The sequence below is a fragment of the Balaenoptera borealis genome (assembly GCF_965194805.1).
Source record: "Balaenoptera borealis genome assembly, chromosome: 8".
NCBI classification, from domain to species: Eukaryota; Metazoa; Chordata; class Mammalia; order Artiodactyla; family Balaenopteridae; genus Balaenoptera; species Balaenoptera borealis.
Genome location: NC_138865.1, coordinates 8,954,457 through 8,979,561, shown reverse-complemented (window position 1 = coordinate 8,979,561; position 25,105 = coordinate 8,954,457). Strand labels below are relative to the sequence as shown.

Here is a 25,105-nt window from a genome sequence, read left to right as displayed (position 1 = left end):
TGCAGCAGTGGGATGACGTTCTGTGGGGCCGGTGGTTCTATGGGTGCGTCGGTAGGAACAGGCTGTGTTTGAAGGCACAGGGACCGAGAGGGCAGGCGCAGAACCTCGACAGCCGAGCACCGGCGGGGAGTCGAGGATTAACGGGAGATGGCTTAAACCCGGGGCTTTGGGTTTTCCAGAATGGCAACCTAATGGTAAATAAGGCGCCAAGCCCGCATCTGTCCCTTTGCCTGCAGAAGGCCACATCACTAACGGGAACAGAGGGACCCACACGGGTATATCCTGCAGGGACCTGCCACCCTGCGGAGACCAATATCGATCTGCGGGGGCGGGGCAAAGCCAAGTCGAAGGACTTGGTACCAACGCCGGGTGATAGTCTTCCCTGTTCTTGTAACTGTGGTTGGCCAGACTTGGCCACTCTGCAGGAGGGAATCTCCCCTCCCTTCTTTGCCCTGGAATGGAATTGTCAGGTCAGTAGAATCAGCATTATGTTGGAGGTTGCTGTGTGGCTTTTCAGATGGGGTGGCTTCCTACCTAATAATGGTGCCCCCTCCCCCATCAGATGAAGGGCTTTCTTCTGAAGGGCCCTGGAAAGAGTGTGTCCTCCTGGAACCTGACATGATTTCGTTCAGCTTTCCATGAATGACTTTTCTTTCTGGGTTGCAGACTTACATTCCTGATGGTCTAAGCAGCTCATTGTTACTTCGTGGACAGATCATCTATTCCTTTAACTGAATCATTTGGCAAACATTAGTGCAACTCATACACAGAAGATGATGTATTCCTTAGGACGCTGGTGTTTCCGGCGTGTTTTTTGAGGATCCTCATAGCCTTTGCTTCTACAATCCAACCAGAAACAGCAAAAACCACTTGGACTGCTTAGCTGCAAGGTGTCTTTAGAACTGCCCTCCATTTCCAGTCAAGTGTAGATTAAGAAAGTGCCTAATTAGAGACAGCATAGCACAAGGTTAATGTCACGGGTTCTGCTGGCATATTGTCAGGGCTTGAATCTCTGCTCTGCCACTTACTATGTGCTCTTCAGCATGACATGCTCCCTCTCTACCCTGCCTCAGTCTTCCAATCTGTAGAATGAGGATAACGAGAGTACCTGCCTCCTAGGGTTTGGTAAATAATAAATAAGTTATCCCATGTAAATCATAGAATAGCACCTGATACATAGTAAGTGCTCAATAAATGTTAGCTATTATTAAGCACCTCAAACCCCAAGGAAACCCTATTTTTAAAGAAGCAGAAGGGGTATGGGGCTCAAGAGGACTGAGTCTAAGCCCAGATTCACACATTGTAAGGCCTCAGGTGAGCCACTCATGCTTCCTGGACGTGACTCAGGCTCCTCATCTGTAAAATGGGGCTGCAAAGTTATGTCCTAAGCGATCATGGCAGTTCACATTATGAGGCTGTGTGTGGAAGGACCATGGCAATCCGTTGCACTGAAAGCGATGATCACAAGGGTTTTTTTGGGACTAAGTCACAGGTGGACCCAGCCAGAGGGTAAAAACCAAGCCAGTTTGCCTGTGTGATTTTACATTAATTACATGTGACATTCTTGGCTGGCAAAATCCCAAACCTTAAGGTGGCCTGAATCCCCTTTAAGGAGATTTCTGCCAGCATCTCTGTGGGGCCTCCGATTTGAAGCACAGTTTGACCTATTAGGAGCCAGATCCTTTCCTATTACTAGTAGCCATCTTTTTCCATTAGCAGATATTGATTCTTTGTTTCTTACGGTAGCAGTAACTGGCTTTGTTAGAAGGATAGCCTCTCTGTAGCCATAGCCTTCGGGTGGGTGAGAACGGCTGTCCGGGTGAATGAGGTAAGGAGTGCAGGTAGTTTTACCCAGAAAATGCACTGTGCACTTCCGACCTTCGGATTTGGTATCTGCCCAGCAAGATGTAGCACCGAAATGTCTCACGGAGACGGCTGGGAGCCTGTGAACTGGGGCTGGGGGCAGCAGGCTGCGTGTTTCTTTCAGAATTCTGGGCTGACTGATTTTAGGCTCTGAAATCAGATTTGACCCTCTGCTGGGTCTCTCTGGGCAGCTTTAATTATGGCAAGTTCACAGGGCCAACTCCTGCTGGCAAAACACTTTGTCAAAGGAGGGTCCTGAATGTGGAGGTGCTGGGTGTGAGGGGGCCCTGCATCTCCCAGGGCCAGCCAGATGGGACCTGCTTTGCACAGACCCCCGGCCCATCCGGATGAAGCTTCCTGGTGGTGCTGGCGCATGTGGTCCAGGAGGGTCTCGGTGTGAACCTGGGCGGTGGTGGCCGGCTGGGAGCGCTGGCCCCGGCGCGAAGCTTTCATCAGCAGCACCTGCTCGGGGTGAAAGGCTCCAGGTGGCCGGGCCAGCAGATGTCTCTGTCAGTGACTGAATGTTGGCAGAGAGACTCTGCTCACTCTTGGGGGCACAGGGCATCACAGGAGAGGAAGAGCTGGGGCCTGGGGGCCGGGAGCCCTGGGTTCTAGCCTCCGCTCTGCCAGGAGCTGCCTGCGTGGCTTCTTCCCTCTGGCCCTTGGTTTCTTCACATATGAAAGCTGGCAGGGGGTCTCTCTGGTGCTCGCCCCCATGTTCTGGGCTCTAGGGGACCATAGGGATGAGCAGATATGGAAGAGCAACCACCCAGTGAGAGATTCCAGAAACTAGGGGGGCTGGTAGCTAACCCCCCTGGATTAGTCTCTCAGTCTCTGTGAGCCGGGAGGAGCTTTCCAGCCAGGACGTACACCCCAGGGGCCTTGCTGAGTTGGTGACCCTGATGGGGGCAGGGTCAGGATGGGGGTGAGCGGGCTTATAGCATCCATCAGAACATAGACCGGCATCATCTCCTGGGCCAGCTGGAGCCTTGGCACACGGGCTCCTGATATCCTCCTCACCGTCCCCAAGTTCATACTTCCATAGAGAACCACGCGCTAGCTCAGTGGTTCTCAAAGTGTGGGCCCAGTGGCACCCGCATCATCTGGGAACTTGTTGAAAATGCGAATTCTCGGGCCCCACCCCAGACCTACTGACTGACTCAGAAACCCTGGGTGGGTGGGCCCAGCAATCTGTTTAACAAGCCCTGCTAGTGGTCCGAGGCAGGCTGAGGTCTGAGAACCACTGCACCAGCACAACCCCGTAACTTGAGAACCACAGTCTGTCTCTCCCTCTTTTATGTAAAACTATTTTTAATTATTAAGACAAGGCTCCAGCAATACTTGGAAAAATTACTGCAGCCCCACTGCCCCGTCATAGTCACTGTTTTCATCTTTCTGGGCTCCCTTCTGGTCTTTGTTCATCTGGACACATAGTTTTTACACAGATGGCATTGGATAGAGACTTCTTTTTGTAGCACTTCTGTCACTTACACATTATTAGTGCGTTTTCCCCCATCGCTTCATCACCTTCGTACTTGTCATCTTCAGTGACTGCAGAACACTTCCCTTCCGTGACCGGCTTCACACGCTTGACTGCCCTGTCCCCAGACATTTGGCGACTTGCCGCTTTTCACCATTGGAGAAGCCTCCTGCCTGTCCAGGGCGAGGTCAGCTTCTGGGATGTTCCACGTGACCCCCGTCAGCCCAATGTCGACCTCCCTGTAAGTCCTCAACCTGAGGCTATCTGGAAAAGATTGCTTAGTGGAAAAAATAAACCAGAGAGACCCCCTAAATCTGCGGTGATGCATCGTGACTGAAACAGCCCCGTCCGCTGAGTTCTGTTAACCGAGCATCTTCTCACTGCGCTCGCAGGTGGTGTCTGCAGAGGGGGGCACGCTGTGGGCATGGGGGCGGGAGCCTCCCCTGCCCCACTGGGCTGGATGCCCGTGGCCTCACCCTGTGCCAGGCCTGCTGGCGGTCATTTCCTGAGCATCCTGGTCCCCAGCAGGAAGGCCCCTCCTTCTCTCTCGTGCTGCCTCCACCTCCCCCCGCCCTACACCTGTGTATCTCTCTCTCCTTCCTTCTCCCAGCCTGGCTCAGCCCGGGGAGAGCCTGAGACACACAGCTTGACCAGCATGGCCCCTAGTTTTGACAAGACCACTGACCATTCTTGGGTCATATAAATAACGCTGTATCTTTTGAAATGATTTCATTGGGGGTAAATCCTAGATATGGGCTAAGGGTAATCCATAGGGCATCTTGTGTGTCACTGTCCCTTCCGTTAGTGGCGATATGCATTTGTGCCCTGTCAGTGGCTCTACATTGCTCTTCATGACCTGGCAAACTAGGGTCTTCCTTATTTGGCTCTTGGATCACAAACTCAACTCAGGTGCCTCGAAGGGGCACGCTGGTGACATGAATGTTGATTGGGCCAGACCATGGGAGAGAGAGGGGCTATAATGAACTGAAAAGACACCCAACCGAAACGCCCTCATGTGCAGTGGGGAGAAAAGGTGGGGAGGAAAAGGGAAAGATAAATGACAGAGGATGCACACGGCTCTTCTCTTCAGCCTCACTACCTCACGCAGCCCGCACATTCCAGCCACGCCCAAATGGGCCGCGCTCACTCTGCCTGCTTGGGGTTTGGTTTGGCCTTGTGGCCTTTTCACAAGCTGTTTCCCTGCCTAGACTGTCTCTTCCCCTTTATTCGTGGATGACCCCTACTCTTGATTTAAGACTCAGCCCGCATGGTCTCCTCCTACAGGAAGCTTTCCCTGGTCAACTGCCACGGGTTAGGAGGAGGCTTGACCTCTGGGTGGGCAGCTGGAGAGGGCGCTCCCTGCACTCTGCATGGGGGGACTGCTACCGGGTGCTAGGCCTTAGTTCCCTTTGAGAGCACTGCTACAATTCAGTTTTGAAATTTCTTTCTTTAATAATATCGCAAGGGAGCTATGAAGGATGTGATGCTGTGGCCGCCTTTCCTGTGCAGTTTTCCTGGTTAGCCCATAACTGGTGAAATGCCCTGGGTTCTGGACCCTTCCAGGGACAGTCCAGAATAAGAAAATGCACTCACAATTAGCTTACACTCCTTTCCTTTTCTAGACTAAGGATTATGTTTTTTTTAATCTCTGTGTCTCCAGAAGCCAGTAAGCTGGCACACAATAGGTACTTAGTAATTTTTTTTGGATGGATGAATGGATGGATGGATGGGTAGATGAATGGATGGGTAGATGGATGGATGGGTGGATGGATGGATGGATGGATGGGTAGATGAATGGATGGGTGATGGATGGATGGATGGATGGGTAGATGGGTGGATGGATGGATGGATGGATGGGTAGATGGTTGGATGGATGGGTAGATGAATGGATGGATGAATGGATGGGTGGATGGAGTGATGGATGGGTAGATGGGTGGATGGATGGATGGATGGATGGATGGATGGGTAGATGAATGGATGGATGAATGGATGGATGGATGGATAGATAGGTGGATGGATGGATGGATGAGTGGATGGATGGATGGATGGATGGATGGATGGGTGGGTGGATGGGTGGGTGGATGGGTAGATGTATGTATGGATGGGTAGATGGATGGGTGGATGGGTAGATGTATGGATGGGTGGATGGGTGAATGTTCTATATCTGGATGCCCCATGGCCCCTGGAGGCATGCTTGGGCAGTGTCTCCCCCAGTGGGTCTCCCCTAAGCCTCTCCCTCACTCATCTTCCCCACCTCTGTCCTCCTTCCCTCCCACTTTGCACTCGCCTCTGCTCATCATTTTAGCTTTACCTTGATTTCATTATTTTCTCCCTCCTTCCTTTTCTCTCGGATCCACCCCCTTCCTAACATAAATCAGTCCCTTCCCTACCTTCTCTAGCTGTTTCATCCTGACTAAATAGCCAGGAGGTCTTTTGTTTAGGGCTCATCCCCAGGGACTCAGGAAGGAAGTGGTCTGAGGGTCAGAGTCCCTGGAACATTTCAGAAGAAGAGCTGGGAGGAAGGGGGCAGTGAGGCTTAGATCCTGGAGCTGGCTCTGTCATACTGGCCCCTCCCCAGGGAGTTTCCACCACCTTTCACGTTGGCGTCAGGCCTCTCCAGAGGCCTGGCTGGTGGGGTGGGAACACACATGTGCCCAGCCCCTGTGGTGGAGGCTCTAGGTTTCGGCCCTCTCTCTGCAGTTGCTGGATTAAACCACCAAGGGGCGCACTTGCCCCACCCGTCCTGTGATGGTAGGGGTGCTAGATTCTCCCCCATCCGCAGTGTCGAAGCAGAGGCAGGGCAGACCCTAAGGGAGCTGATGGGACTCGTGCTTTTCCTTAGAGATCTAGGAACTGTGGCAGGGACCCCTGATGGCAGGGCCATCCCTGGGGGCTGGGAAAATCACCCTGGGTTGGTCTGCTCCCTGCCCCGCCTCAGGCACTGTCACTGTTGTGACCCTAGGGGACCAGAGGTACACCAAGGGCCAACTTGCGGGGGACAAATCACGAATGGGCACCTGGAGAGGTCGAATGTGACTGGAGAATGGTACTGCGAAGCCATTTCGTGCTGTGTGGCGTGGGGTCCTCCTGCCCACTCTACAGGTGAGGAAGCTGAGGCCCGGTGGGGTTAGGTGGCCTGCAGTGCCCGCTGGGCCGGGGCAAGGACTGTCGTGTGTTACTTGGTTGTGGGTCTTTAGTTTTGCCTCAGCAGGTGGGGCTGCCTCCTTGCCCTCCTCCAGCTGCTTCTCCAGCTCGTCGAGCACTGCCAGCAGCTCAGGAGCCTTTGGCCTTGGAGACAGCTCTGCCCACAGGTATCCCCTCCCCCTACCACTGTGCTTCTCGCGCTGCGGTCGTTAGGATGCGGGTCCAGGGCCAGAACCTCGTTAATCGTTCTCCCCTGACCCGCACCGGTTTATAGGAGATGCCTGTCACCAGAGTCTCCCTTGAACTGCTTTTCGTGCCGAGACATGGGTAGCAGCTGGCGGACAGGCTCAGCTTGCCCTGGGAGGGAGGCGCACCTTGAGTGCCCTATTTGCAAAACGACCAGCGGCTGTCATTCTACACCTGCCTCTCATTTGGAGACCTGATCTAAAGCTGTAAAGGTGGTGCCAGGAAAGGGCTTTGCCAAAGCGTCTCATGAAAATCTGGCCAACAGGCCTTTGGGGTCCACTAGCTACAGCTTCATGTGGCAGACACCTCAGCTCTGTTTTCAGATTTGGCAAGTGGCAGAGGTCTTGACTAGGCTGAAGGTCATTCAAGGGCCAGAATGGCATTCCTGGACCCTTCCTTTAAGTGGATGTACCTGCCCAGTCATGGAGGGACAAGGCCGTGCTTGGAAGAGGCCCAGCTCTGCCTCCAAGTGGCTGGTAGTGGGACTGGAATCACCCCGGCAGCCCCGGCCCGATGCTGCCCCGTCCTGACCCGCCGTAGACCCCGCTCTCCGCGCTGCCAGCACGCCCCCTTGTGGATATCAGCTTCCCACCAGTGTCTTCCTCCTTAGAGCTTCTGCCTTCTCCTGGGGTGCTGGATGGGAGAAGAGAGTTCCCGGACCTTCACTTCTTCTCCCTAGAGCTGGGGCAGCGTCCATGAAAGAAAACTAGTTCAGCCACCTGACCTTCGAGGCGGAATATTCGAGGCCTGGTGATTTGCTCGGGTCCGTGGGGCCAGTTGCTGGGAGAGTCAGGACTGTCCAGGGAAGGGCGCTGCCATCTGGAGAGCAAGAAGTCTGCGGGGGAAGGGAGGGGGGTTCAGGCTTCAGTAGGACTGCTGGTGTGAGCCTTTGGTCACGGGGAGCTCAGAATGGCAAGTGGGGTGACGGAGGTCCTGTGACAGAAAGAGGCCCCAGTTCATCTCCACAGGTTCCACTTAAAAACAAAATTGAGGTATATTAAGACAATTAAGAATTGTACATGTTGAAGCTGTATAATTTGATGATTTGATATACATATCCACTGTGAAACGATCACCATGTTTAATCTAATTAATCTCTCTCTTTAGATAGTTGCAACGTTTTTTTAATGGGGACAAACCTTAAGATCTACCCTGTCAGCAACTTGGCTCAATTTTAAAGTGTAGGGGGGTTGGGGGAGTGTTTTGTGGTCTCTTCTTACTCAGGCGGCTTCTGGGCTCGACTGAAGCAATTTCAGTTTGGTTCTTGTGGCTTAAAAGGTCCCTGAAACACTTCAGTGAAATTATAGCTCCTTAATTTAGCTGCCTGTCAGTTATTTTTTTTCCAGGTGGTTTAGGGTTGACAGTGAGTTTGACATTTGTAAAAATGTTTTGGAAAGCATATCAGAGGCCTTGAACTCAAAAAGAATATAAAGTACATTATTTGGAGAAGTGCGATTGGAATTATTCTTCTGGCCACTCCAAATCCCGTCTCTCTTCTTTCAGCGGTCTTTGCAGACAAAGCCCAGTGATGGGTTGTGAAATTGTAGGCTACTTCTGAGCCTGGCTGCCTTTGTGAATTTCCTTCCGGCTCCCTGTCACCCTCATTTTAGTGACTTCTGCTTTGTTTGCGCACAGCTAAGGAGAAAGCACTTCTATTTTGTTGGTCAGAGCGTAGTAGGATGTTAGAGATGGAAAGAACTTTAGGGACCTTCTTCACCTGCTCACCCCCACTCTTTTCCCAAGGGCTCGGAGGGCATGGGATGTGACCAAGTTCACGTGACAGATGCCTGCTGAGCTGAGATTCACCCCCAGATCAATGACTCTGGACCACGCTTGCTCCACGAAGCTACACATTAAAATGCTAACCGTGACATTTACCTGCCGCTTTTAGGACAGTTTACGCGCCCAGAGCTTGTACCTTAAATTAGAATATGCCTGGCATATTGGGCTGTGTCACCCTGGAGAACTGTGTGACTACACCGTCTGTGCCCTTATGGATGGAGAGAAGTAGTAGAGCCTGCCTTGAACTTGGAGACTCTCCCTCTACCCCAGCCTGCTTGCTCTGCCTCCTTCCCGTCAGTTCAGAAACATTGCCAGGCACCCACCCTGCCAGCGCTTGGAATCCAGCGAATGAAAATTCAGAATTCCTCCCCTCCAAATAATGACAGTTTAACGTGGGAATCATCGCAGTGCCGGTCAGCGTGGAGCTTCTCCACACAGCCCCCTGGCAGAACTGCCTTCTTCGTCTAGGTGGGAAGGCAAAGGGTTTTCAGGCCAGAGGTCCTCAACGCTGGCCGCTCAGTGGGCTCACCTGTGGAGTTTAAAAAACTCCTCCTGCCCACCCCTCAACCCCATTCTGATGGTTAACTCCAATCTGAGGTAGGGCCCAGGCATGAGAAGTTTTTTGTTTTTTTTAGAAGCTTCCAGATGTTTCCAGGATGCAGCCAGGATTGAGAACTGCTAGGTAGAAGGACTCACATTTGAGTCTTATTTGGGAACTGTTAAGAAATAAAGTCAAGGCCTTCCCTGGTGGCGCAGTGGTTAAGAATCTGCCTGCCAATGCAGAGGACACAGGTTCGAGCCCTGGTCCAGGAAGATCCCACATACTGCGGAGCAACTAATCCCACGCGCCACAACTACTGAGCCCGAGCTCTAGAGCCTGCGAGTCACAACTACAGAGCCCACGTGCCACAACTACTGAAGCCCGCGCGCCTAGAGCCCGCACACCACAACAAAGAGTAGCCCCCGCTCGCCACAACTAGAGAAAGCCTGTGCACAGCAACAAAGACCCAATGCAGCCATAAATAAATAAATAAATAAATAAATAAATTTATTAAAAAATAAAAAATAAAGTGTGAGTTGTTAAAGGCAATAAGGAAGATGTTATTCGAGGGGGGCCTCTACCATGGGCTTTGCCGTAGGGGAGAGCCGGGGCTTAACTCCCAGACAACAGGACGAGGGGGGACTTCCCGCCATGGAGCAGGGTGGGGCTGAGGGGATGGAGATTACTGAGAGGACCTATCGGGGTAAAGCAGCCTAACTGGATTCTTGCTGAAGGCAGGCCGGGGTGATCAGACATCACCTGGGACACCCCATCAGTTAGGGTTATCCGACATGGAGGGCGAGGGTTCTGGTTAAACTGACAGAGCAGGATTCTTGCTACGACTGGACAATGTGGAGACCAACACAGAGGCCCTGAGGTCAGGCCCTGGTTGAGAGAGTTCAGAGGAGCCTGAATAGAGTTTGGTCAAGGAGAGAACCTGTCGCAACGGTGGGAGGCACGTTGCCGTGGAGGGTGTGCCTGGGGGTGGGCAGAGAGAGGGGTGGGAGACGTGACAGGACGGGCTGGACCTTTATGACTGGGGTGGGGTGGGGCAGGGGGTGAGGCGATCAAGTCTGTGATTCTAAAGGATTATTCTCTTGTCGGGAGATTAGGGGGGTGCATTCAGTGTGAGGCGTGTGGCAGCTGAGGTCCTCACTGGACAATCCAGGAGGGCATTTCCAGGAGGCACTGAAATAAAGGTCGGAAGCGGGGCGTGCTGGCAGAGGAGATACAAAGGTAGGAGTTGTTAGCATGTCAAGACTGGTTAAACGGTTTCTGCAGCCAAGGGAGTGAATTGTGAATTTTCTCACCCACCCAGGGGAAGGTGTCCTATAAAATCAGGTCAAGGGCTGAACATCAGCAGTTGTGGAGAGAGCAAAAAAAAGAGGCGCTTGCAAAGGTGACTGAGAGTAAATAGTGACAGAGGAGAACAATGGGGTATCTTGGAAGCCAGGAGAGGAAGGGGGGCCTTCTGGAGACAGTGCCCCTCCCTTTGTTGTAACCCATTCCTTAATGGCCCCGTCTGTGGGAATTTCAGGGAGGGTGGGAGGGACAGACTGTCACATGTCAACTCTTAAAATTTCAGAGCAAAGGCATCATGCAGGTGTACATGTCTGTATTGTTTCCTACTTATTAAAAGTAATGATAAACTAATGGATATTGAGTTTCCTTTAATTTTCGTATGTTCCATGAGATAAGTATTATCGTCTCCAGTTTGCAAATGGAGAAGTCAGAGCTCAGAGAGATGAAATAACTCCCCAAAGTGGAAGAGACTGTCTCGGTCTGTCTGACTGCAGACTCTCCCGCTGTCTCATGTGATTTTTGCACCAGTTACTTTTCTCTGATTAGACTTTAGGAAGATGTTGAAGGCAGCTAAGGAACTGGGGCAGGGAGGGTCATGGTGATGAAACACGTATACCTAAAGCAGGAAAGGAAAAGACTTCTGTAGGATAATGTTCATTCTGTTTCCCTTGCCCACAACCAGACACTTTTGCCTGAAGTTCAAGGCCATTCCCTAGTAGCCCCCATGCGCATACTAACAGCCTGGGTGTCCGACTCTCCCACGCCTGCTCCTGTGCTCTGCTCACTTTGTCCTTCCCGCCGCAAGCCCAGCTCACCTGCCACCTCTGCTGTGTCCCCTGCTTAGAACCAGTCCCTCTCGCTTCTATATTCCCAAGATTCCCAGCTGGGCCACTTTCAGAATTTCCCAGAGTCTGTGTGACTTGGGGATACTCTATGCCCATGTTGGGTGTCATGCCCAGTTGGGGTCTTGCTGTGAGGAAACGAAGGGGAGGCGGCGTGTCCAGGTTGAGTGGAGGGGGTCCTGGCGTGGTCTTGTGTTGGCAGCCTGTCGTTTCCTTGTGCAAAAGTGGGGGCCTGGCAGTTGTCTGGTGAACGGGTCCATCAAGGGTAGGTGAGCAGCAGCTAGTCTGGCGAGCTGTCAGCTCTGATTAGGCGCATCCGTTAGGGCTCCCTGCCCTTTGGATCTCTCAGCCCAGCTCCTGCCCCTTCTGCCACCCACCCCCGGAGGCCGTCGGCATCCTGGCGGGCACTGGTGACGTCACAGAGGACAAAATGAAAACTGCCAGTTAAACCACATCCTTATACGGCTGATCATTGTCACACGATGCTGTGGGAAACTTTTAGATATTTACCAAGGCAAAGTAATAATTACAACAATAAAATGCCACCTTCCATTTGTTTAGAGAATTATGGCTGTCGTATTGTTTTTGTACATTTTATCTTACTTGAGTCTCCCAAGAGGTGTGGACACACATTAACTCCATTTTAAGTTGAAAAAATGAAGGATATAAAATTACGTTTTAAAAACAACACGAGATGCTGTTTTTAAAGGTGAATTCTACCCATTCTTAAATGGAGCTCATGTTCTGGGGCTTCAGAAAACAAAAACAGAGTGAAGTAGTTCTGGAACTTACTTATCAATATTCTGAGTTCATAGGAGTCAGCTTTTATAAAAATATTAACTTAATTCTGCATTGACTTTTATTTCCCCCTTCAACCTTTAATCAACCCAGCCTGACCCATTTAGATAAGAACTTTATTTGTCATCGTTGTGACAGCAGGAAACCCAGGTTCCAGTCCTGCTCTGACACGGAGGAGGCTTTATGTCCTTAGCAACTTCAGTTCCAATTTCTTCGTCTGAAAATGGGCATCATTCTTTAGATTGGCCCTGTCTGGGGCAAGGCACTAGACTGTCTATGAGGTGTCTTGTACACTGCCTGGAACCCAGCAGACAGTTGTAGGTATCTGTGGCATTCTGGGTGGTTAAACCAAGATCATATCTTTAATGAAAACTCTATTAAAATATTTTTCATCACTCACTGATAATTCTGTGCACATTTTACTAGTAGTAAATCCAATGACTGTGTCAAAGAGGATTTGCTAGAGGTCACGTAAAGCCAACAGTGACGTGACAGAGATGAGGATGCTGAGGCCAGAAGAGGTGGGTGATTCCCAGAGTCACACCTCCTGCCGTCTGACCCCTGATGAGCCAGGCTCAGAAGCCCGTTCTCCTTCCACCCACCACACCTAACACGTCTGTCACCCGCTGTCCCAGCCTGCCCTGCCCTTGAGCCCAAGAAGAGTAATTCGTGGCCTCATTTGTCTGTGGCTTCACGTGTCCCACGTAAAAGGAAGTGATGGAGCAGTGAGTGGGCAGATGGTGACAGCTTTTAAAATACTGCGTTCCACTTCCTAGGGACTTGGGTCACTGGCCTGGTTTTGCCACAGGGCTGGTCATGCAGTGAACATGTCCTAATCTATAGAAACCTCTGAAACATTTCTCTACATTTCTAAAAGTTGGTGTTTTAGACTCAGTTTTCAGACTTTCGTATTTAAAAGAATTCACTGCATGAACGTAGGGTGCTCAGAAAACAAGGTGAATCACAACCTCTCCTCCTGGCTGTGCAGTGGCAGGTTCACCTCTGTGAAGGTAAGGAGGCCGAGGATGGTCCTTCTGTGTGATGATAACAGTTGCCCGAGGCCGTCACAGTGAGGGAGGGGTCATGAGGCTGGCCACAGCTCAGTGGATGGATGTCTGTCTCCTTCCCTTGTAAATTTCATCAGGCTGACGCCAGGGCTTCCTTCCACGATGAATGATGCTTATACCTCCTGAATCTGTCTGAATTGTGAGTGTGAAGGGATCGTAGAGGCTGACTCCTTCCGTTTACAGCCCAGGAAGCAGCCGGCCAGAGAGGGAAGGAGGCTGCCCTGAGACCACACGGCTGGTCAGAGTCAGAGCCGGGCACTGAGTCCAGCCCAGTGTCCCTCCCTTCTGGACCCTCCCACCTCCAACCTGCTCTCGGTCCTGAGCCCCACATACCACTCTCATCTCCCGCTTCCTTCCTCTCTCTGGGTCTGGCCATGATGCTCTTTTTGTTATCAGTAAATGTGCTCAGTAGCCAAGTGTACACTGTAATTAAAAATTAATCTGGTGGCTAAGCGTGTCACTGTGAATACACATCAGCCTTTAATCAGCAGTGTGGCCAGCAGCCATCACTGTACCCCTCGGCCTCAGCTTTTCATCTGTGATGTACGGAGGGTCAAATCAGCTGACCTCAGGGGAACATTCCTCATGCTGAAGAAGTGTTCTGTAGTTTCTGAGCAGAGTTATACAACGAGAACGGAACCGACCTCAGCTGCCCGTAGCTACCCCTGAGTCCCGGGAGAAGGGATGGGGGGACGATGCAGAGCCCCTCCATTCTTTCTGTCCAGGGTATAAGGAGGCGTCAGAGTCCCTTCTGCTTTTAGAGTGGATGCGACACCAGCTTGATGTGTGTGTCCTTGCCACTGGGCGCATTTTTACACCATTTTTCCAACTAACCTGCCATAATGGAGTTTTCAGACTTGAATCCAAAGTTATTACAGCAAATCCTGCTCTGTCCCTAAGAGATGTTTCTTGGCTTTTGGTGGCAGTGGGCCTTGTGGTCTAGGCAGAAGGTCTAGGCACAGTCATTCCGTGCCTGGCACACGTCACCATGACGCATGAAGCACTCCTGGGTGCTGTGTGAACAGTGCTGTGACAAGACACAGAACGCTTAGTTATACATGCACAGAGGGTATATGGAAATACTCTGTGCGTTTGGTTACAGCACGGGAGTGATAAAAACTCGGGACCAGCCAGCATGCAGCTGTCCTGTATGGTTAATGACCTGCCCCAGGCAGCGTGACTCCCTAGCTCTCTGGTTAGCCCGTGCTTAGCAAGCATGCGCGGCGGCGCACTGACAGGTGAGCGTGCCGGTATTGAATCGAGACGGTTTGGAGACTGGCCCCTGGGCATCACGTGTGCCTCTCTACTTGGTCACTATGCGGGCTTCGGGCATTTACATGAATCAGGCTGGCACGAAGACGCCCCAGGGGCAGTCACGTGGTCTGCAGGCAGCGTGATGGGTGCACAGCCACACAGCTGGCCCCTGGGTCTGGTGTGGCGTAAGCTTTCTGCCATCAGTGGTAAAGTCAACGGCAGGTGGGAGAGACCCCGAGACCGCGTGCCCAGTGTTAGTGGTTGAGTTTCTAGGGAGCTGATATGAACTGTTAGCTAGATGACATCTGTGTCTTGTGTATTTATAATAACATTTAAATATTTTACCAGTCTCTTCATCTTCCTTGTTACGATGAGTTTTTCCTCATTGACCTTTCCAAAACCAAAAGCGACCATTCAATGTTTTCATCGTAGAGAAACCAAAGTTAACGCTCTGTATCTGTATTTTGGGCGGCCAGAACCCTGTGGTCCCCAAAGATAATAGCTTGCATTTTCAGAGAAGCTGTCCCAAAGTATCAGACCCATAACCAACACAGGGGTGTTCAACAATAAATAGAGCTCCCCACTCTATCTATCCCATCCCTTCTTTACCCAGGCCAAAAAGGGGGATTAACGTTGTATTAACTACAAAAATTTGCTTATCACAGTAGGATTCACAGAATGGTTATGTAAGTTTTCTCATTTGAATAGCACATTTTTAGTTCTTAAATCCCTTTTATAAATATCATCTCATCTCTTCTCTGAGCAGCCTTGTTAACGGCGCAGAATTCTCACATCCGTGTTATGGATGGGGAAACCAAGGCTCAGAAGGGCTGTGGGACTTACCCGAAGTCACAGCTCTGGGAGACAGAGCCGATTCCACGGCCAGCTCATTTTCCACCCCTCCCACTGCTCTCAATAATAAACTAGGACCTCTTCTTTCAAATGGCATCAGTTACTTTCTAAATAATGTGGACTGAAGTACAAATGTGGGTTGGCTCATCCAATATCTATCTAATATTGGAGTGGTTATTTGTCAGAATTGGATCCAGAGTCCCTTTCAATATTGTCCATGCTTATTGACTGTAAATCAATGATCTGCAATTACAGACTCAATTCAATTCATACACGGACTGAGTGGCTACCATGTTTAAGACACTGCCTTTAAGCCTGGGATGGGTGGGAGGGTGGTGGGACTAATGAAAAGGATTTCAGCTCAGTCTCTGCTATCCAGCTGCCTTACATTCAAGTGGCAGAAACTAACACACACACACAGCCACCTAGAACACTGTGATCAGTGTGACATCAAGGGTAAGCTCAGGATGCTCTAGGAACACACCTAAGGGAGCATTGAATTCTAACCCAGGGAACCAGGAAGGCCCTCCAGAGGAAGCATGCTCCAGAGGAATGTGCCTGGAAAGATGAGTAGGATTTCAACCAGGTGTGGAAGTGTGTGTGTGTGTGTGTGTGTGTGTGTGCATGCACACATGCATGCATGCACCTGCACACGTATTTGCAAAGGGCTGTGATGGGTAAGGGAGGAGGAGTAACCTAACCAGGTGTGATTCTGGGAAGTCAGCGTGTCCACGGGGGCAGAACCACGGGATGTATGTAGAATGGGGGTGGGGAGTAGAGGGGTTGAAATTGTAAAGTTTGGTTGAGGCTGAAATGTGGAGGAAACATTTAGCCATATTTTTGAGCGGAGGGATGACATGGCCAAGGATGTGTTTTAGGAAGAGCAGTCTGACCGTGGTGAGGTGAAGAGGGCAGGGGAGGCAGGTGCTGAGGGCTGAGGCCAGTGTGAAGGCTCTTGCAGGTCTTGGCAGAGCACGGGCGAGCATCTCAACCGGGGCCGAGAACGGTCATTGCCGCCACTCCTCTATTTGTAATGAAATGTTGAGAATGTCTGCATGTCTGCTGACCCTGGGTCCACCCTGCCTACCGACATAGCCTTTCGGCAGAGGACAATTTGAATCCCTCCCTGATCCAGCGAAAAAGCATTTGACTACTTTTGAGAGTGTTTCTCAGCCTCTTTTTGTCTTGTATCCCCCAAAATGCCAAAGACTTGAGGTTGTAGATGCCCGATCTTCTGTGGGTCTCAGAGGCATATAATCTGTAGTAAGACTGTAAAGCAGTGCTCCCAAGCACACCACAAAAGCTGGAATCAGAAGTTGCATTTCACCAAGATTCCTGTTTCTGTCCATCTTCACGGGCCCTCCAAGTGGGGTCCAGCTCACGTGGGCTGCACCTTGTCCACTGTGGATTGTGGTTTCTGCTGGAATAGCCCCCTTGTACTGCCGCTCACTCCCCACCCCCTTCCCACAGTCCCTTGGCTGCACCTTTCAGCTCCCAGGCTGGGTGTCCCCCTCCGAGGCCGGATCCTCCACCTTCTTTTCCTGCAGGGTGTTGGTTTTTCCGCTCGCTAACTGGGACCGTTGGCCCCAACCACCGGTTGAATTACAGGGACAAGCAGAAGATGGTGTTGTTATTGAGGGTCCCGTCCTTGGTACAAGTACTAGGCCTCCCCGGGGAGATGACGCACACGCTTAGCCGGGGCCACTGTCTTTCAGACCCATCTGTCCTTCACCTGGGAAGTCCTCTCCCCTCCCCACCACTTTTCTCTCTACACATAGAGTGGCAAGGGCTCTGAAAGAAGATGCAGTGCTTCAATGGGAGAAGATGCCACTTTTCAATAACTTCTCACGTTCCTTTATTTGGAGTTTCAGTGCAATAAGAGGCTTTATCACTAGAGGAAAATACTATTTGGAGGAAAAACAGATAAGCATTCTAGCGCAACTGGGATTAGTTTTTGAAGTTTATGCATTGAGTACTCACGTTGTGATCCCTGAAAGAGCGACCTGGCTGCTAAACCTTTGGGGAATGACTGTTGGTCATTTCAGATTCCCTAGAGTGACGGACTTCAGGTGTGGGGTGAAGCTAATTTGGGGATTATAACTTTCTAGATGGTGGTGTGTTTCTGACTGTTGAATGACCTTGTCTCTTTACCCAAAGAAACTGCCATCAGAAGGGTTCCATGACCAGTACCCCCAGGTAGAACCTCGAGGTTGTTCAGTGAATGGCATTGCCCAAGCCTAGGGAATTGCAGATCCAGAGTGTGGCCCTGAAACTCAGGTTCCAACCCCTATGCTGCCAGCACGCCCTGTTTAGTGGGGTCGCCATTGCTTGAGGAGTTGTGTGGCATTTTTCTTCATAGCACCACTTCCATCCTAGATGACTGGCTTGGGAACTTTGGGCAGTCTCCCCATCAAAGTAGCCCAACGGAGATGAGACCTCTTGAGCAAAGCCTTCTCTGACCCTCCCAGCCCAAGTTATTCAGCTGGATGTCGTGCTTTGAGGAGTGACCTTGTGTTCTGATGCCCCAGTCGGCATCTAAACAGTGAATGCCTAGAGCATCCGCCGTGTGCCAGCTTCTATGCTTTTATACCAAGAAATTGGTATAAGGGCTGCTGTCCATCCCCAGATGGCTTGGAGACTATGTCCTGTTCATCCACAGAGTCAAATTTGTGGTTTTACTTTACCAGCCATGTAGGACTCTGTGATGTGCGTGTGTGGTGTGTGTATTCCTCCTTTGTCTCCTGGCTTGACCTTCCCTTAGAATGTCGATTTTCCCTGGTCCTGGTTTATTTTTGTAAGCCACCTCTAATGCTTGGGGAATAAAGTGGAGGTACAAACAAACAAATGGACACATATTTAGAAGCTACTCACCTTTGAATCCTACGCCTCCAAGGTGCTAACATTGACCCTGGTACTTTGTGAGAGTTTAACAAATGTTGCTTGGATTGAGCTTGTTTGAAATAAAAGCAACCAGAGGACAAACCTATTGACCTGCAGAGAGTCCATGGGACTGGGCGGGGGGTGCGAGGAGAGGTGAGAACAGCCCAGGTGGGCAGCGCACTGGGTTGAGTGCCATGGAGCGCGTGCGCCATGTCCCCAGAGGACAGGGTCCCATCTTTGGCGAGTCTTCATCAAGGTGGTAGCTAAGGGGGGGCCTGACACATAATGGGTAACCTCTGAGTTTGAATTGGAGACTCTCTGCCAGTGAAAATTATTTTTTCTTCTACCGACTTCATGTTCTCTTGCTTTGGATTTCTGTTATTCCACATTGAATATGAAGATGTTTCTGGAGTACTGGATATCTGGATGGAATATAAATGCAAAAGCTTTCTTTGAAGACCATTGTTTTCTCATAGTCTTTAGGACTTTTTAATCCTGTTGTTCTAAATTATCACAAGTGAAAAAAGCAGAAGCAAAGAAGCGAGCCCATTATAACAACTTGGTGAAAAGCAGAAGTGGGCAGAGACCCTCTGTTCTCTCTCATGTTGATGTGGAAAGCCTTGAACTTGGGCTGTAGCATCAACATTACAAAAGATAGCGTGGATTCAGCACAAAGTAAAGAAGATTGGCTCTTACTCTGTGGTTTTAATCAGAGAAAATCAACAAATGTGTAATTTTGTGTAAAAATCCACTTTGGAGTCTATTAAAATTTAGGTGTCCCCTGTCCAGTTGCCTGTCCACAGTGATAATTTTCATCAACTCCTAACTGGTCTCCACTGACCTTCCCAGCTTTAAGAAACTAAGTTCCTTTCACTCCATCCAGGGATCCCTCATAAAATTTCTGGCAACTGGTAAGCCAGTCAGCCTCTATTTACACAGTTCTAGGGCAACTCATTCCACCGTCAGAGACCTCTGGATGAGGGGTTTTCTCTTTGTAACGAAGTGGCTACATTCTGCCTTTATGGGATCCCACCTGCCGGTCCTGGTCTCGGGTTTAGAGCAGGACAGAGCTGGTCTTCTCCCCTTTTCCAAAAGAGAACTTCCTTTGAGGCCAACAGTGAAGTTCCCCTGGAGCCTCCTTGTTGGGAGCTGAGCACCCTTTTCTCCTTTAAAGGCCCCTCAGAAGGTCCTTGGCCACCGGGGTTGCTTTGGCCCCGAGAAGCTCCGACTTGTCCCTGCGAAGCTAAGGGCCGGGTACCCAGGCCCGGACGGGGAGTTCTGCTGGGATGGCGCTGTTGCCGCTGCATACTTGCAGGGAGATGCTGCCTGCTGCCAGCAGGTCCTCCACCAGCTGTTTAGCCAAAAATAAGTTCTCAGCTGCTGAGGGCTGATCTTTCCGCTCCCCTTCTTCTCGGAAGCTGAGAGTCCAGCGGTCTGCCAGCTGGAACTGGGAGATTGGGGATGTTTTTTTCAATTCAGCTGAAAGGAAAAGCAGGATGAGGTTTTTCCTTTCTTTTTTAACCTTATTATGTCAAAGGAGTTGTTTTTAAGGGGGAAAAAATACCACCATTGCTTCTGAATTCGCTTTTAAAATAGCGCTCAAAATGCCAGGGTTGCACGGGGCCTCTCCCCGTTCCCTGGGAGAAGCCCCTGTCGAGAGAGTCGGATGTGGCGTCCGCTGGGGTGGAGGGCCGGCTCTGGGAGAAAGCCTGAGGACTGAGTTCCGCTCAGCAGATCTGCTGCCAACCTTGGGCGTGATGAACTGCCTATTTGCGCAGAGGCTGTGAGCAGCTGCCCAAACGGTGGAATTTTCCAAGGGCTGCAAAACTTTAAAGTGGGCACTTGAAGTCATTCCTTTATTTAGCAAATAAGTATTAGCATCTGCTGGGTGCCAGATCCTGTGCTGGGGCTGCAGAGAGGAATAGAAGACAGTCCCTGTCCTCACGTCTCTCACTGTCTAGGGAAGAAACGTGCAAGAGAACAGCCGAGTGTGGCATTACTGTGACAGGTGGTCTCCAGGCGTCCCCGTAGTGTTGCAATAGACTCCACTTTGGAGTCTATTAAAATTTAGGTAAATCTTTATGGAGGTGGGGCTGGTGGTGGTGGAGGTTATGTAGATTATTACCGTCGTTGTGGTAGCTAATAAACCACAGAGGGTGTGCAACACGTATGAAGGAACAATGTGAAGTTCTGCTTCAGATGGTCTCGGGGGGATGATCCAGAACTTGTCACGAAGGAGGTGATATTTGAGCTGCTTTGGAACAATAAGGTGGACGGTGGGAGCAAAGACTCTCCTGACAGGAGGAGAGTAACGTGCAAAGGCCTGAGGATTAAAACTGGATATTTAGGGACCAGGAGCAATTCCGGTGTATCTGAGGCAGTGCGTGCGTGTGCGTGCGTGTGTGTGTGTGTGTGTGTGCGTGTGTGTGTGTGTGTGCGTGTGTGTGTGTGTGTAGGGTGGAGGGGTGATAGACTGCCTTCCTTCCTAGAGGGGGCATCTTTGAGGAACTCTCAAGTAGCAGGGGCCACGTCAGACTGGCATGTTCCGCGATCACTCTGGAGGAAGTGTTGGGGGCTGGGCTGGCTGGGTGGGCCTCGGGGCGGGAGATGGGTGATGGGTGAAAACTGACGAGAAAGATCCTGGATTAAGGCAGTGGTGGAGAGAACGGAAGAGAGGAGATAAATTTAAGAAACAAGCCAGAGATAAGATTAGGAGGACTTCATGACCTATTCAGTCTGTGTGGGGAGTCGTGGTTATAAACGGTGCGTGGATGAGGGCTTTAGCGTTAAGGTTCCCCCTTGGGTGGCTGGCATTGGAACTGAGAAAGGGAAAACAGGAGCGGGAACAGATGTGGGAGAACGGAGAGAATTATGTCATCCGTGCTGACTTTGAATAGTGCACCTGCTTTTGGGGGCCGTGGCCCGGAGGCAGTAACGACCTGGTTGGGAGATGCAGGAGATGAGCGCTCGTCAGCCTTTCAGGGCAACCACGATACTGACATGGCGGCAGAAACGAAAGGGTAAGGGACAGTACTGAAAAGGAAGGCTGGACCCTCACATATACAGTCAATTGATTTTTGGCAAGAGTGTCAAGACCATTCAATGGGGAAAGGACAGTCTTTTCAACAAACGGTGCTGGGAAAACTGGATATCCAGTTTTGTGACTGAATGTAAGGGTAAAAGAATGAAGTTCCCTTACACTGCATATAAAAATTAACTCCAAATGAATCAAAGACCTAACATTCAGAGCTAAAACTATAAAACTCTTAGAAGAAAACAGAGAGGAAAATCTTCATTGGATTTTCAGTGGATTTAGTGCAGATCTACATTGGATTTGGCAATGATTTCTTGGACGTCACAACAAAAGCACAGGCAACAAAAGAAAAATAAATTGGACTTCATCAAGATTTAAAACTTTTGTGCATCAAAAGACACAATCAAGAAAGTGAAAGGACAACCTACAGAATGGGAAAGAATATCTGCAAATTATATATCTGATAAGGGATTAACATCCAGAATATATTTTTTTTAAAAAATTTCTACGACTCAACAGCAACAAAACAACTCAATTAAAAATGGGCAAAGGACTTGAATAGACATTTCTCCAGAGAAGATATCCAAATGGCCAATAAGCATATGAAAAGATGCTCAAATCATTAGTCATTAGGGAAATGCACATACCACAATGAGATACCACTTCACACCCATTAGGATGGCTATTGTCAAAAAATCAGAAAACAGCAGGTATTGGCAAGGATGTGGAGAAATTGGAACCCTCTCGCATTGCTGGTAGAAATGTAAAATGGTGCAGCCACTGGGGAAAACAGTTTGGTGGTTCCTCAAAAAGTTAAATGTAGAATTAGCATGGATCTAACAATTCCACTTCTAGATATATGCCCAAAAGAATGAAAGTAGGGACTCAAACAGATATTTGTACACACATTTTCATAGCAGCGTCATTCACATAACCAAAAAGTGGAAACAACCCAAGTGTCCATCAACAGATAAATAGATAAACAAAATGTGATATATACATACAATGGAATATTATTGAGCCTTAAAAAGTAATGAAATGCTAATACATGCTACCACATAGATGAACCTTGAAAATATGCTGAGTGAAATAAGCTAGACATTATGTTACGTGAAGTAATCCAGTGCGTGATTCCACTTATATGAGCCAGAATAGGCAAATTCATGGGGACAGAAAGTGGGTAGAGGTTACCAGGGTCTGGGAAAGGGGGAAATGGGGAGTTATTGTTTAAAGGGTACAGAGTTCCTGTTTGGGAAGATGGAAAGGTTATGGAAATGGCCAGTGGTGACTGTTATACAATAATGTGAATGTTCTTAATGTATTGAACACTTGAAGATGCTTAATATGGTGAATATTATGTATATTTTACCATTTAAAAAAAGAAAGTAAGGCAGGACAGGCCCCGAACTTGGGAAGCTCTTTGCTTCGGCTCCCGGAGTCTCCCATCTGAGTGCATTTGGCTGAGGGTCGCTGCCCACTCCTGCACCATCCTCACCTCCCGGCGCTGTGCTGTGGGTTCACGCCCCGCCATGCCTGGGCGTTGGGCTGAGAGGGAGCTGCTCCCAAGCTGGGGGAAGCTCTAGTGAGGTGACCTCTCCTGGAGGGTCCTGGCTCCCACTCCAGCCCCTGCCTGGGATGGGAGACAGCCCTGCCAGGCGACTCGCACTGAGGGCAGCGCCAGCAGGCTTCAGCCTCTACAGTTACTGGCTGCTTTCTTCCTCTGCTCACAGCTTCCGAGCACCCACAGTTTTCCCCGGAGAGGAAAGCCCTGAGTCGGTCATCATTCCAAAGCAGCGAACTCTCAGGACCCCGCGTGCACTGTCCCACACCCGTGACGCTCCCCGGCGGCAGCTGGAAGCGCAGGCACCCAGATCATCCTTCCCGAAGCCGGCTCCTTGCTCACGGGGCGGGTGGGAGCGGGACGGAGGGGTGGGGAAGCAGACCAGCCGCAGAAACACCGTGCCCACAGAGGCGGGAAGAGCCCCTTTCACAGAGGCTTTAGTTGTGGGTCACCAAGCTCTTTTTTAAATTTTTTTTATTTTTGGCGGCGTTGGGTCTTCGTTGCTGCATGCGGGCTTTCTCTAGTTGCGGCAAGCGGGGTCCACTCTTCATCGCGGTGCGCGGGCCTCTCACTATCGCGGCCTCCCTTGTTGCGGAGCACAGGCTCCAGACGCGCAGGCTCAGTAGTTGTGGCTCACGGGCCCAGCTGCTCCGCGGCATGTGGGATCTTCCCGGACCAGGGCTCGAACCCGTGTCCCCTGCATTGGCAGGCAGATTCTCAACCACTGCACCACCAGGGAAGCCCCACCAAGCTCTTTTAAAAAGTATAGCAAAGTGTTACTTTGGGGTGGTATTTGTAGTTACTTTGCTTTGCGACACAGAGTCAGTAGGGAATTTTCCAGACTTGAGGTTTAAACCCAGAGTTGTATTTTCCCTGCACTGCATGGCCCCGACACTGGGGGAGAGCTTGTGCCCTCCTCCCATTTGGGATACGTTGTTTCTGGGAAATCAGAGAGACCACCATGCCTACCTTGGCCCCTGAACCCACGGCCCAAGCATGGACCTCCAAGTTACAGAGTAGCTTCAAGTACCGTTTCCAAAAACCACAAGAGAAAACAGCTTCTGAGCGACCAAAAGAAAAGTCACGAAGTCCCTGCAGTCAAGCCAGGGCCCTCTACCCCGCAGGGCTCTGGTGTTAGGCCTCCACACGTATAAAGCCAGAGATTCTCCTTTACCAGCCCTTGCAAGTTAGAAGCCGCCCATTCAGATGTCTCGGGACTGCTTTGAGGAAGGCCCTCCGAAGGCACCACTGAAGCCTCTGGAAGCTTGGCAGCCTGAGCAGAAAGAAACAGCAGCCAGCAGACCAGGGGAAGCCGATGTGAAAATTCCAGAAGGAAGGTGCCTCGCTGTTTGACATCCTGGGAGAAAAATGACGTTGACCAGCCAACCAGAAGTCCCCCTGTGCCGTGCGAGGAGGTGGGACGATGCCTTACACGCTTCAGCAGGCTAACCGTGCAGCAGCTGCAGGGAACCAGCCTCTAATAAATGACAGACACTTAAAGACACGGTGGGCAGGGGAGTACATACCTCACTTTGGAGAACTTGTTTATGAAAAGTGATAATATTAAAGGTTTTAATTTCACCTCACTGAAGTCAACTTTGTTTACCTGGAAGCAGATGCTTCAGAGGACCCGACCCCAGACCACGTCATCCTCTCGTGCTCGTTCCAACTTTCGGCTCACCTCCGACCCCTTGATGCGGGGGGGACGTCTGGCTGCCCGTGGGGCCAGGAAAGCGGAGTGTCACTGCCCTTTCTCCACAGACAGCGAGGCAGGGACCCTGGCGTGGGAGTCTCGGGCTCCCAGCTCCAGGGGAGAATTGCCCCGGAAGTTTTCCTGAATGCCTTTCTCCTGGGCCCCTGTGACAAGCGACGGTCACGCCCGGTGCTGAGGAGGGAAGGGCATCGCTGTTCCTCCCGCCCTGCCCGCGAGGAAGTGATGAGAGGCGCGGGATTTCATCGCACCCCTTCCGAACTGGCATGGGCTTCAGAGTGAACAGTTGGCATTTCTGCGGGGACAGGCGGCGTGCTCCCTGCAACAGGCCATCGGGGTGGGGCTGCTCCCCTCCGTCACCTACGGGCTGCCACCAGCAGCTGTTCCCGACAGGTGCTCGGGCTCTCCGCGGCAGATGGTGACCAAGACGGACCTGTTGGCAGGACTTGCCGCACGCCGCCCTCTCACCACACGCTGATGTGTGTACAAACACACGCCTGAGCGCGCGGCTTTGTTCTAGAGGGCCCAGCTTGGGGTTCGGGTGACGCCAGAGGGCTCATTCCAGGGAACACTCCTGGTCCCCGGGGGCCCCCCTTCAGTCGGAGACCCCTCAGTGTTCGGCCACCACGCGGGACGTGGCCTGTGCCCGCCCCCAGGCGCTGCCTTCTCCCTCCTGCGTGTGGCAGCCGCGTGTCTCCTCACTGGGGTATTTGCCCAGGGTTCTACCTGCTTCCCCAGGGCGCCCAGC

The 25,105-nt window shown here is 50.9% G+C and overlaps 1 protein-coding gene across 7 annotated transcripts in view; it reads left to right on the top strand.

Moving 5' to 3' along the window:
* MSRA (methionine sulfoxide reductase A) overlaps positions 1 to 25,105 on the top strand; it is a 380,733-nt gene that overhangs the window by 333,786 nt on the left and 21,842 nt on the right. The window contains exon 6 of one of the 7 annotated variants that reach the window (XM_082402908.1): positions 6,306 to 6,464. The exons of the other annotated variants lie outside the window; for them this stretch is intronic. Coding sequence (XP_082259034.1) covers positions 6,306 to 6,449 — 144 coding nt within the window. The 3' untranslated portion in view covers positions 6,450 to 6,464. Of the gene's footprint in view, positions 1 to 6,305; positions 6,465 to 25,105 lie in introns of those variants that run through there. 7 annotated transcript variants of the gene reach the window in all.